The 13,671-nt window shown below is 36.4% G+C and overlaps 1 protein-coding gene across 4 annotated transcripts in view; it reads left to right on the top strand.

Annotated features, from left to right (window-relative positions):
* The window catches only part of IL15 (interleukin 15), a 49,813-nt gene that overhangs the window by 9,617 nt on the left and 26,525 nt on the right, over window positions 1–13,671 (top strand). For 2 of the 4 annotated variants that reach the window (XM_083862437.1, XM_083862436.1), the window contains exon 2: window positions 364–493. In XM_083862437.1, coding sequence (XP_083718563.1) covers window positions 431–493 — 63 coding nt within the window. In that variant the 5' untranslated portion in view covers window positions 364–430. Of the gene's footprint in view, window positions 1–363; window positions 494–11,162; window positions 11,411–13,671 lie in introns of those variants that run through there. The other 2 variants (XM_083862438.1, XM_083862439.1) reach the window with 2 other exon arrangements.

Genomic DNA, 13,671 nt, shown 5'->3' on the forward strand with positions numbered 1-13,671 from the left:
TTCTTCAAGCCTCCCACCTGAGAGGTTTTAAATCTAAAGCTGGGCTAACTTTGACATCACAGCAGGTTGCTCCAGGTTTGGTTGATTTTTTCACAACCTCTCAGGATGGAGCTTCTACAACTTCTATAGGGAGCCTCCTTCACAAATTTATTTTCTTGCAGATTTTGTTGGGATTGCTTTCCTAAAAAATACTAATATTACTGTCCAAAAAACCTGTCAACATGCTTTCATTTTCTGCTGTATCTCTTTGAGGTCTTGCTATGAGTACAAAGATGATCTTTGAACGATCTTAATGGATGGGCTGAAAGCCACTCAGAAATCTATTGTGGCATTATACTTACATTTTTTTTCCCCCACATGTAGGTCCCAAAATGTAGTTCCCTGATCCAGATGCTGTGCTTCTCTTCTGAGTAATGGTCCAGGAGGCAGGATGCTGGGGACGGCACGGCCAACACAAAACTCTGCTGGACCACTGAGCAGGCTGCAGAGTCATGTAAGGATCACTGAAACACCATGACATTTTTGGAAATTTCAGCAAAGCTTTGAATGTTATTTTGCAAGCCAACATGAAGAGTAGGTAATAGAGCAAATTTAAGGCTTGGAAATACCTCCAGTATTTTAGATGAAATCTCTACAGTCTATAATTTTTACATTGGTTTTTCCACTCCTTATAGTTTAGTTGTACCAGAATTACATTGTAAATAGATCTGTGGTTTTCTTTCACATTCATACTTTTCAGTTGATTTATGCCACAGTAAGTTCTAGCCAACTTTTCTGCTTGGACCTAATCCCTGTGTCTGGCTGATATTTCAAAACATGTGAGGCCAAAACCTCTGATCCTCAAGAGTGTTTAGTACAGAGGGGAAATCCTTTAAAGTGTCCAGCCTCTGTAGCATTCTTCAGACCTCCCCACACATCTTCTAGATGATTCAGTAGCAGCTGCATTTCCTGTAGGCAGTGTGGCCATGAGAGCCTTTTATAACCCCAAAGTCATTAGCATTTGGTGTTGTCCCAAAGAGTTTGTGCAAGAGGCAGATCCACACACAGAGCTGAGGTATTTCACTTATTTACAGTTGTGCCTAGAAATGGAGGCTGGATGGCACCTCCACAAAGCCAGCACAATGACTATCACAACTCTTCACTATTTATATAATTTTATTAAAAAAAGACATTAATGTTCATTGGCTACAAGTCTGAGTTCTCTTACTCATATTAATTCTTCTATTGGTTGATAATTCTTACATTAGTTACATTGGTTGATAATTCTTACATTATTGGTTGATAATTCTTACATTTCTCATCTTTTCTGCTGGCTTCCCAGTGTTTTTTCTGCAGAAGTGACAGAACCAATCAATCACCTCTAATTTGAGTTAATTATTGATTACCCAATAGTCTTATATGATTTCATGGGGAGTGCCAGAGAGATTGCATCAGTCTTAGCTTTTATTAAAAGCAAGAGAATATACGCCTCCTGATTTTGGAGAAAACTTTGGAACTCAAGTGTCACCAATGAAGGCTTATAGAAAGCTGGAAGCAAGTAATGATTTACTGTCTTGAGCATGCCAGTTCTTCCACAATGATTGCCAGTAGCAAAATGTAAATAACCCAATCTTATTTACTCTTCTAAGGCTGTGAAAAAATTCAAATACCTGACAAGTAAATAAGTATTTATTTACATTGAGCATTTCAAATACACATTCAGCCAGTGTTGTTTTGACTATAGGATTTCCTCAATAGCTCTTAAAAGAATATAAAAAGCCATTACTCGTGTAGCAAGATGTAGACACAGGATTGTGTGACTATCAGAAAGAAAGTTTGTTTTGCCCTCTGGTCTTAGTAATGTTGCCTCTGTTATGACTCACCTATTGAAATGCCTTCATCCTTCATGATAACTGTTCTGGAAGCAATTCTCTGCTTCCAAAGCCAGGGAACATTTTTAAATACAACTGTGCCGCTACCCCTTTTAAAAGTATATGTAAGTTTGGTATTTTTGCTATTGCTTTATCATCTCTTAAATTGATAATTTTATGTTGTTTCTTATATTTATACACAGTGAATGATGTAGCTTTGAAGGGACAAACAAAAAGATAACATCCTTCTCATTAAAGCTTAGTATCTAAAACCAGGTGTAACACAGCCAGGTGTAACATTGAGGTGTAACATCTATGTTGTGCCCCTTAAAAGAATAAAAAGTGCAGATAAGTTGAAAATATAAATGCTAGTAGAGTAATCTATTGTTAGGAAAAAAGCTGAGAGATCCCAACCACTAAGAATAAATATATTGTTGTGCACTCTGTGGTTGTTTTGTACAGATTTTTTTCCGTTAAATCTTTAATAATCATTAAGGACTTGAACTATATGATGCTTTTCTAGATGAGCTATGTTTAACTTGTTTTTAACAGAAATTGTTTATATAAAATAGTCTTAATAACTGCTGCACAGAAGCAAACTTAAGCACATTCTGATAATGTCAGATGTTTCAGAACAGTTTCCAGAGATCAGCTCAAAGAGGCATCACTGTCTGTAGGACATAGGTAGTTACAATATTACCAGAAATTTAGGAACCAAGCTCTCACAGTTGGTTTCCCAGAAATCAGATCAGCCTTCCACTACTAAAATGACTGAGTAACAGAATCTCTGTCTGTTGGCAGACATAGTACAACTTTGTTATGAGTTATCTTCATACACCTGAAGAAAAGAGGCCATAAATAAAAAGTTAGAAAGTAGCTGGTCCTTGGGAACTTGACAGGGAAGCAGTCAGAGAAGATATTAATCCATAGGCTCACAAATAACCCCTTACCCAAGGTACTGAAGGAGATCCTGTTCGGTGCAAGTCTGTGAGCTGTGATGCTCTTCAGTGGTTCTAGAAGGTCAGTGTTAAGGAGATTGCTGAAAGTTTTCCCCTGACATGTTTCTTTAGTACAAACCACTAAACTAACATAAAAATGAGAACAACATTAAAAAGAGTGAGGAGATGTATGTTTCATCTGCTGTCTTGCTTCACTGATTCTAAGAGCCATTAGTGCAAGTAGAATTTTTCTTCTGTCTGTGTTCCAATTACTTTAGTCCTCTGACATCCCTGGCCAAAGCTGGAATCAGACAATTTTTGGAAAGATGAATGAAGATGTGTTCTGTCTCCAAGTTTTCCAGATGGTAGTGTCAACAAGGGGAAAACCACGAAACAGCCATTCCAAAACTTATAAAAACTACAATTTTCATGATTGTTGCCAAGGAGAAATTGATGTAATATTTTCTGTTCCCTAGCTCCCAGGTGAGGATAACAAATAAAGTCTCTTCTGTGGGTCATTCTACAGTCTCTTGAGATCCTCCTGCCTGTGTGACTGAATCACAGGAAGGGAGTGGAGGGACATCATAGCAGTGTCCAGCACAGATTTGTGAATCACTGTTCTTTCACACTGATCAATGGTAGTTACCTAAGCCAAGAAATAATACTTTCTTCAATGAAGTAAAATTTTTATGGAAAAAGTTTATTCAAAGCTGCCTTTTTTTTTTTTTCCTTTTTTTTTTTTTTTTCCTGGAGGAAAGAGAGAAAAATGTCCCCATGGCAACTTACTTTCAAATGAAAGAGTTTTCAAGTGGCAGTGTATTAACACTTTTTAAAAAATTAAATTAAGAAAGCCTCCCCCTCTAAATACAATCTAGAAATTTCACTTCATCTCAGGACAGGTGATTCATTAAGTCCTTTCATAGGGTATGTTAGATTTTGTTGGACTGACTACAATCACAATCCCCCAGTAATTTCCAACAGAGATCTTGAGGAGGTTAGACAGCAGCTGAGGGAGAAAAAGCCCTCACAGTGCTATTTGTATGTAGTGATTAAAGGTACAAAGGTATGGAAAGAACAGTTACTTTGATGAATTCTGTTAGTTATAAAAAAGTACAGTTTATATTAAAAATATATTTGTCCTGCAGTTCTCTTTTCTATGCTCTCAGACAGCTTCCAACTAAACTTATAAAGAAAAGGCTGCTATAAATGTAGCTTTTTCTCCTGCAACATGACACAATGCACCAGATGATTTATGTCTCACAATTCTCATTGCAAAGTAGAGTTGTTAACCTTTATGTCTTGGCTGAATTCTTGTGTGGGTATTTTCCCTCTCTCTTGAATCCTAAGTATTCTGTTCTTCACATCTCCTTGTCTCACATTCAAGCAAACTTTTCAGCAGAGAGCCTTGATTTGCATGATTTGTGCTCTTCTCTTCTGTCCTTAATTGCTCTGCAATTTTTCTCATTCAACCAGTTGTCTGTGTTTCCCAGAAATTCCCAGCTACATACAAGTAGAAAGACTGCTCCTGTGACTTCCCATTTCCCACAGAAACTAACCAGATAACTACATGATTTTACTTTTTAATTTTGTTTTGTTACAATTCCAGGCAAACACAGTGTTATTTAATGGACTACAGCTTTTTTGCCTGCAGTTATGCTCATTTTGTTTCATACAAAAGAGATGTTTCTCACCTCATTATCCTGTTCCACACAGTTAGAGACTAACCCCATTTTCCTGTTCCCTTGCTTCTATTCAGAATGAAAGGTTGTGCCATAGTTTGCCTTATCTTAGACTTTTCAAGCATAATTTGGTGCATTCAGTCCTTCAGAGATACAACTCTCTGGGATACTAAAGAGGCCTGATTTTAAAGCCTTTTGTAGTAAATGATGTGAATTTCATTTTGCATCATGATACTAATGCAAAGGGGAGATGATAAAATAATATATCAACATTAAGGTCTGGAATCATATGAATCAGCTACAAAATTTCTCATTCTGTCTGCTGCTGATTTGCAGGTAAAATTGCCCATTTAGCTTGAGAGGTATGCTGTGGCCTTTTAGACTTAAGTTTCTATCTTCATGCCCTTGTGGCTGGGATAGAGTTAATTTTCTTCTAAGCACCTGGTACAATGCTGTCTTTTGGAACTGAGATAACAATATTGTTGATAACGCCCAGGTTTTAGTTGTTGCTAAGTAGAGTTTATGCTGATATATGAGGACATTTTATCCTAAGATTGACCATTTTTTTCTATCAGTCTTTGAGAAAAAAAATTCTCAAAGTGCCAAATAAATTAGGACTAAATTTTTGTTAAGTGTGCAGAAAAAAACAGATCCAACCAAGGTCAAGCATAATCCAAATTCAGTGGTATCTTTTACCTAGCCATTCTGCCCAGCACCTCCTCCTTCAGAGACTTTTATGAACATGATGGCAAAAGGCAATATTTACATGTTCTGGAAGGTCCTTCCTCTTCTTTTTTTGTGTCCTTTTCATTTTGAGAAGAGTCCAAATGCTGTTACTACAAGAGATTAAGCTGTGATATGCAGCTGCAGATGTGTCATGAGACAAATAGCTCCTCCAGAATGTTGAAGAATCTTCTTTAGAAGCATTATGTAGGTAGCACTGAAGTTCTAAGTGAAAAATGCCAATCTCTCAAGAACAATTCTACTGTGTAAGCATAGAGGAGAAACCAATGTAACTTCTAAGGAGCAGCAGGGTTGTTGACCAGAAACTCTACATTGACATTCAGAAGCATGGGCATAAACCCAGCTGAAAATTCTGCTATAGATACCTGCAAAGTGTAGCTTTCCTTTAGCAGTTAAATTAAACTTTTCTCATGTTCTACTTTTGAAGCAGTTCCTTCTTTTTTCTGCCTTTTCTTCTTCTCCGTTCTTTTTTTTTTTTTTTAAGGACAAAACCCCCACTCATCTCCTGCCCTCATGTAACTGAAAATATCTCTCAGATTCATAAGATTTTATGGTTGCTGTAGATTATTTTGCATAATTTAAATGTAACATGAATATTTCAGGTCTCATTTTAAACTGTATGCAGTTTCAGGATACACGGGTCACAGTGAGGACAAAGTAGTTTTCTAGTAGTTTTCATCCAGCTAAAGACTTGACAATAATGCAAATTTATGTACTATGCACATGTGAGAGTTTTTAACAAGAAAATAATTTGACTAAAACTCTGAGCAAGATACAGTGAAGAGAGGGAACTCAAGCTCTGTATTATACTTAGTAAAAGTGACTTTTCAACAACAACCTGGTCAATAATATGAAGGGCTACAAGTGACCCTCTGCCCTCTTTAGAACCTGAGGGGATTTTTGCCAGTACCTTTCCTAACAGTTCATTGCTCAAACCGTATCAAAAGGATGGAGCATCCAAGAACTGGGACAGAGTGATTTATCTCAAAGCAACCTATGACACCTGTTTTGTCCTGACTTAAATATCAGAAAAAAAAAATCTTTTATTTAAGTAATGAAAATTAATTTTTATTTATGTTTATACTTAAATTGTTTTCTAAAGGACCATTTTCTTTAATGCATATAACCAATTAAAATTTTTGCAAATGAAAAAAACTTCATTTAAACATCCTACTTCGCATTTCTGACCAGAAAGAAACCAAAATTTTAAGCAATTTTTTGCAATTATTCATTCAAGTCCTCAGCTGTTACAAAGGTTTTAGCCTATTAAATTTTAAACAACTTTTTGCTTTCTGGTTTGTTTTGTAATTTACTAACAATTTTTGTCAGTCTGGATGCCAAAGAAATGGGACTGGAAATAACATGATCAAACAATTTTGAATCTTGTCTTGTGTGAGAGAAATTTGACTAACTAAAATATTTCTGACATAAAAGAAAAAAAGGAGCATTCCCAAAGTAATAGTTATTCTTTTTAGCTTGTTGTCGCTCAGATTTTCTGAAGGACAGGGAAGCACCTTTGCAAAAAAGTATACTAAGAATTTGAGTAGCATAAATGCTTCACTCTTACTGAAATGAAAAGAAAAAAATTGGTATTTATCATCCCTTCAGCTGACCACAAACTTGGCTTGGTGGGGTGAAACTTTGCTACATGCTCTGAAAAATTTTACACATTCCTACCTTGGTGTAAAAAGTAATCTTGAAAGTATGCTACATTTTCACAGGTATTTATAATTAGTAAACCCAAGCCCATGTTTTTTGTAAATCATAGCTTAAAAATAAGAAAGAAGAAATTTGTTTTCTCCCAGCTAGATTGCTCAGTTTTGAAATGATGAAAATGTTCTCACAGTGACTGGTGAATTTAAAGAAAAATAAAGAAACCAAACTCACAAAGAAATGAAATACTTGTTTTCAGGAAAAGGATAGATACCAGCATTTCCTGCATTGTCATGTCTGAAAATAATATGTTTGTTTATTCAATTATTTATTTATTGTGACATTATGACTTTTAGAAAACTCAATCAGACCTAAAAAATTAAAGCTATGTTCTCTTAGCTTACACACATTTGTAAAACCAGTGGTCTTCAGAAAACGACATTATTAAGAGGCCTCATTAATGTAATATTTTAAATTACTTGCCATCCTACTTTATGTTTAGAAGTCAACAGTGACTGTAAAAATTGAAATGTAAGCTGAAAAATATTTACACGGAAGAAATTTTTACATAAAATTCTAATAAACTAATCAAACCCCAAATATTTATCTGTGCTTTAAACTGCAGAGGGGAAAGGGCTAGAGAAGTTACAGACTTGAAAATGCTAGCCCCAAATCTGACAAGCTTTATAAGCTTGGAAAACAAGGATATATGAGAGAGGTATCAATATGCTCTTCCCTTGGTATTCTCAGCTGGAAGTAGTTGGAGACATCAGGCTTTGCTTGCAGTCAGCTCTGCTGCTCCTGAATTTTGTGTGCTTCTCTAATTCATACCAGGAGTGAGTACTTATTTCAGCCTGTTATGAATATAACCTCATCCTATTACCCATAAGGTATGTGGCACAGGAGACAAGCACAGGCTAATGAGATGTCATTATGTGGGACATAATTCTTCCAGCAGGATTTTCTGCAGGCCTTTGAGTGTGCAGAAGCTGTGTAAAGAAGTTTTAATACAAAACAAGTCATCAGCAAGATGACTCCTGTGGTCACTCTGGTGCAAAACTGTTGCTGTCTGTCCATACAGGTACAACATAAAGATCAGTAATGTCCTTCAGGCTCTGAAAGCAAAAGGTAGAAAACCCACTGGGACAAAAGCAGACACAGCAAGTTGCAGGCTCAATGTCCAAGTGTAAAACAAATGATAGCATTAAATCTAGTCTAATTAATTGCAAGGAAGACTTTCTGAGACAGCATACATTAGTGACAGGAATGCATAATAGAAAAATCAAGCATGTAAAATTTTAGAAAATAATTAGGAAGAACATTTTCGTCCTGGGTGGAATGCTGCTGGTCTTGTTCTTGCAAAAGCTTGGAAAACTTCAAGGTGTGTATTCTCAGGAAGAGTAGTCTAATGCAATAGAACAGAGATTCAACTGCTGGAGAGTAGGAGTAAAAATCAGTGAGCTCAAAAGCTTGGAAATGCAGAAGTTCCTGGTTTTAGGGAAGGAAAGTGTAAAACTCTTCAGCATGCGCATTTCAGCCATACTATGCTAGGCCGATTAGCCAGTTTGCATGTGCTATGGAGAGGGCATGAGGAATACTGGAGAAAGTTTGTGCTCTCTTGAGCCTTCAAATGAATGTTTGTTTGCATTGGCAACGGCTCTGATTTTCATTTGGGATTTGGTGTAATCTATCAAAGTAGTAGCAAGAATGTGGTGATGTGTTCAGTCTGATCTGAGACAGATGCAACAAAACCACATTTTGTTCTGATTTTGTTCCCCTTGTTGCAAATAGGCAACCAATGGTATCACTTAAGTTTTAAAAAAAATCTCAAAGAGTAATGTTTCTGTGTACAGAGTCAGGCTCCTTGGTTCCTTGAGGTCCCACGCTGAAATGCCTAGAGATTTATTATGAGCAGCATGTCATAGAGAATGCAGTCCAAAGACTTGGGTAATAAGCTAAGTCTAGACATATTCCAGCACGTAGTCAGGGAAGTTTCAGTAGCCAGCTGGCAGCTTCAGACTCATCTGTAATAATTCCTATGAATTTTCCTTACTGGCTTCAGTTGCATTCTGGCATATGTCGTTATGTGCATAATGCCTATTATGCTTTTTAGATCAAAAGGTGTCAGGCTGTATGTAAATGGCTGTATGTTTTTGGTGACTTTTAAATTTGATTACCAACCGTGAGGACCTTACATGGTGTTTGGGTAGGTATCTGCCAAACCCCAAATTTGTGGGCTGTTCTTTGCAAGACAGCAAAGTAAATTGTTTGCAATGTCATGCTTCCATTCAGAACAAATAAGTACCTTGCTCTGGTGGCAGAGAAGCAGTAAAATGTTGGGAAAGCAGATACTTTGTTCTTCTTTCTTAGAATCCTGATTCTATTTTTTTGGGCCTATTGATCTGTTTACAGGGGTTTGTGTGCTGCTTCCTCAGTTGTTCAATTAATCTGTTTTTCCGTGGTTAATATTTTGGTCAAATTCTCAGCAGCTCTGGAAATTAAAATTTCATTTGTTTCAGGAAAGCTATGGCAATTGTCACATATTAGGATTTATTTCTGCTCTTTAAAGAACATTAAGAGCAGAAGAAAAAGTAGAATGCTTCAAACTGTATCCTGCCTCTTTAATTCAGAATCCAGCAAATTCCAGTGGCAGTATCATTTTAAGAGAGGCCATAGACTATAATTCTTCTTTTCAAAAAACCTCTGAAAATACTGCCTTACTTCACAATTTTGAGATCTGCATTTGCTATTTTTAGTTTTTTTATCTGTTACAAGTGTGTAACGGACCTCTATTAATGTATGGTCTCACTCACAGTCTTTGGGCTGAGTATTTTGCTAAGGATGAGATATTATTTGTCCAGCAGTTGTTCCTCTAACAACTATTTTTATGGTCTCAGAGTTTCCAATTATATGCATCAATATGACATCATTTATGCTTTCTGCTGTTCAAGTTTCCATGTTTAATGCTGTTTTAGAGTTAACATCCTACTCCTAAAGGGACAAAAAATTCATCTGTAATTATGTTCTCATTCCCTGTTGGGCATTTGTTGCTATGATAAAAATATCACAAATATTTGCAAGGAGTGCCTGACAGCAAATGTATAGATCAGGACACATTTTGCTAAACAAACTTTAGTTCTGGCTCTATTTTGTGTGTCTTATTAGTGCCCTTTACATTTTGAATCTCCTCTTATTCTCACTGCTTATTTATCTGCGAGAACTTACTCTCAAAGGCCTTTTAACTAGTTATTACATACTGCATCCTGAAGGGTTGCATTTATCATTTGGGGATAAATGCTTGAATCTAACCATCTGTGCCCTACAAATGAGTTTTTTGCTGTGGACTTTTTCTTTACTCTGTATTTGAGCTAAAATAATTTTGCCACTAGCAAAACTTAGGGAGTCTCTGTGTCAATCATTGTGTTTGGCAAGCTAACCTAGCATTAATATAATATATTCTTGAATTAAGCAAACACTAAGTTGATCTTTCAATTTGAGGAGTGATTGATACCTTGAGAAGACTGACATTGCATGGAAGAATGAAAAGAGAAAGAAGCATATATTAGCTTTCTTTTCTGGCTGGATTTTGCCATCTGGTAAATATAAGGTTTATAGCCAAGTACAGGACACATCTTCACAAGGCAATGGTCTGAGGTCTGGGCCTCAAGCATGCTTTGCAAAAAAAATAAAGGTCAAAGGAAATATTTAATTTCTTACATTACAAGTTCTGGTGTTTAAGGTGTTGAGTGGAATAGCAATGACTTTGTGACCTTTTGGCAAAATTTTCAAACAGGCATTGCAAACTTTACTCTCTAACGTAAATGCCAATTAGCAGGAGCGTACAGGAGAAGAAAGGACTGTCAAAGCAAATCAACAACTACTTCAGTAAACAAAGAACATATAAATACAAAATGTGATTAAACTGAGAGTGTCTCCTGCCATGCTGATTACAGAGAACACTCTTTTGAAGGTTAGCATTTCTCTAACACAAGCAGAATAAGTCATGTAGGATAGTACTCCACAAGAATATCACCACTACACAGCAAAAACAAGAAAACCTGTAGTTCATGGTGGGAGGGAGGTGAAAGGAAAGTAACCAAGTAGGAATCATATTTAAAGAATACCCAGTTTTAATGCTGAAAAAAATTGCTTTATTCAGCCTAACTCTAGCTAAATACAAAACTTCTAAGAAAGCACTCTATGTCATAAAAAGTTAAACATCTGACAAATGAAGGCATGGTTTGGCTCTCAGCCAGACAAGCATTTGGCCATGAGATTCGGTTTAAGACCTAGTAATTCCACTTCCTTTCTGGTTCAGTAAGTACAAGCCAGACAGAAGCATGTAAAGCTCACTCTTTGCCTTAAAGCTCTGAGGAGGAAGCTGCTGATAACACCTGGTGGAGCTTGAGGACAGAATTCCAAGACTTCGGTGCAAAGATTGGTAGCAAGGGAGAAGAGGAACTAAATGGATTCAGGCACCATGATAGAGCAGAAGCAACTCTTTAATAGCTGCAGCATCAAATGGTATTCAGAAGTTACCAGAGAGGTAAAACAAGTTTCTTTGACAGCGTGTTTGAGGGCTGTATCTGTAGGTAGCATCTGCGCCAGAGTTTCTTATTGTCTCAGAGAACATTAATGTGGTTCTCTGTCTTTATCAATTTAAATAATTGCATTCTGACACTAATTCATATTCAGGGATTTCTTTCTTTGTTTCCCTTTGGTTGTTTCCTGTAAGAAGCCTAAAGGAATTTAGGAATGAATGAGCAGAGAGATTCTTCAGTGAATCTACACCTTTGACTTTCAGCATTTATTCCATGACAAGGCACTAAGAACTTGTCTTTCCTCTAAAACTTACTCATAATCCATGAAAATTTGATTTCAAAATTACTTATTTAAGGGCTCAATATGGAAATGTCTATCTAGTTCAGAAGTACTGCTTTCTTTATGGGCTCCATTCCTCTTCCAGTCACTTCCATTAGTTTATGAAATCTTTACTCTCCATGACTTCTCCCCTGGAAAAAAAATATTAGAAAAGAACGTTCTTTTGGTACAGGACTAGGGAAAAAGGTTGATTTTCTTCTCAGTCTTATGGACTCTGACATTCTGTTTGCTTCTGAGCAGAGAGAAGGAGCTCTGATATTATGCACACTACAAAACTTTAAATAGATGCAGCGCTCTAGTTGTGCAGCTACTTGGCACTTTGTCCCCTTGAAGGTAATTGCACTAGAGCAAGAGGACAGAACAATTAATTAGTGGAGCCAAGAAGCAGAGGATAGCAGAGCAAAAGTCACGGGGTGAGATTTTGTTGGGGGAGGAGGTAGAGTTCTTTAAAGGAGGCTCTAATTATTGTGGCAAAAGAAACACTGAAGAGGAATTGCTGCAACAATGCAAATGAGTGGGTGTAAAACTCAGCTCTACATGATGTAGACAGTCCTTGAATCTGGATCTGAAAAGACCCCCTACTGTATGCATGAGATGTTCAATAAAATGTCAAAAGGACTGGAGAGAGCTGGAGGTGATGGTAAGAGTTTGGAGGGAAATTTGCAGCAATGAAAGAGAAAAGATTTAAAATACTTTGCTGCACAGGAAGTCAGAGAGAAAATGCTGAGGACATGTGTTTGTAGAACAGGGGAGAAGAGGAGGCTGAGTAAAATAATAATAAATAATGTGTAAGAAGTCTATTGCACTACAAAATGAAGATGGAAAATGGGAAAATAGATTGTTACAAAAGAAAGGGGTTTGAGAACACTGATTTGCTCATGGGAACAACGAAAGGACAGGGCTGATCAAGGAAAAAATCTGTGTGCTAGTAGTCGAGAAATTACAGAAAATTTGAGAGTAACCAAAAATTAAGAATTTTTTTTGCTGTTTTAAGTTTCCATGTTTAATGCTGTTTTAGATGTTAACATCCTACTCGTAAAGGCAAAAAAACACCCCAATACATCCATAATTATGTTCTCATTCCCTGTTGGGCATTTGTTGCATTATTTACGAGGAGTGCCTAACAGCAAATGTATAGATCAGGACACATTTTACTAAACAAACTTTAGTTCTGGCTCTATTTTGTGTTTCTTATTAATGCCCTTTACATTTTGAATCTCCTGTTATTCTCACTGCTTATTTATGTGTGAGAACTAAATCACAAAACTTAAGAAGGTTAGACTTCAGGGCTCTGGGGCTTTTTATAGATTGAGCCTTTTCTGCAAATGGTGAAAGACTCAGGACATTTCAGGATTATGACAGAAGTGGACATAAAATTCTGGCAGTGGAACATATTGAGATCTGAGCCACCAGTGTGATACAGTTGTGAAGAAAACACTGGCAGTAGTTCCCTTTTTCCCATAGAAGCTGAAAATAATATCACCAGTTTCTAAAGCCCTCATAATATCTGAGTACGTTGCATGTTTCCGGTCATTCATTTTCAAGAACAAGGAAGCAGACGAGGAATGAAGATATAAATAAAGAATAAAAATACAGTTCAAAAGAAGGAGAGAAAACGGGAAGACCTTTGCCAATAGCAACAAATGGCACAGCCAGGAAATAAACTTTCTTATTTATTAATGTCTCATTTCAAGGATTCAAGGAGATATTTATAAGCAAATATTAATAAAGAAGTTTAGACATATGGTATTTAGGCAGAAACATGTAATTTTAACTGTCTGTATTTTCCATCACATGTAATTTAAATACTGTAAAAAGCCTTGAATATTTCCTTTTGAATAACTTAGATTTTTTGTTTCTGTGACAGCCAAATCAGGAAAGTCATTGGCTGTTTCTTCTTTGTTAAAGAAAAGTTTTTTCATTTGC

The sequence above is a fragment of the Zosterops lateralis genome (genome assembly GCF_965231275.1).
Source record: "Zosterops lateralis genome assembly, chromosome: 5".
NCBI classification, from domain to species: domain Eukaryota; kingdom Metazoa; phylum Chordata; class Aves; order Passeriformes; family Zosteropidae; genus Zosterops; species Zosterops lateralis.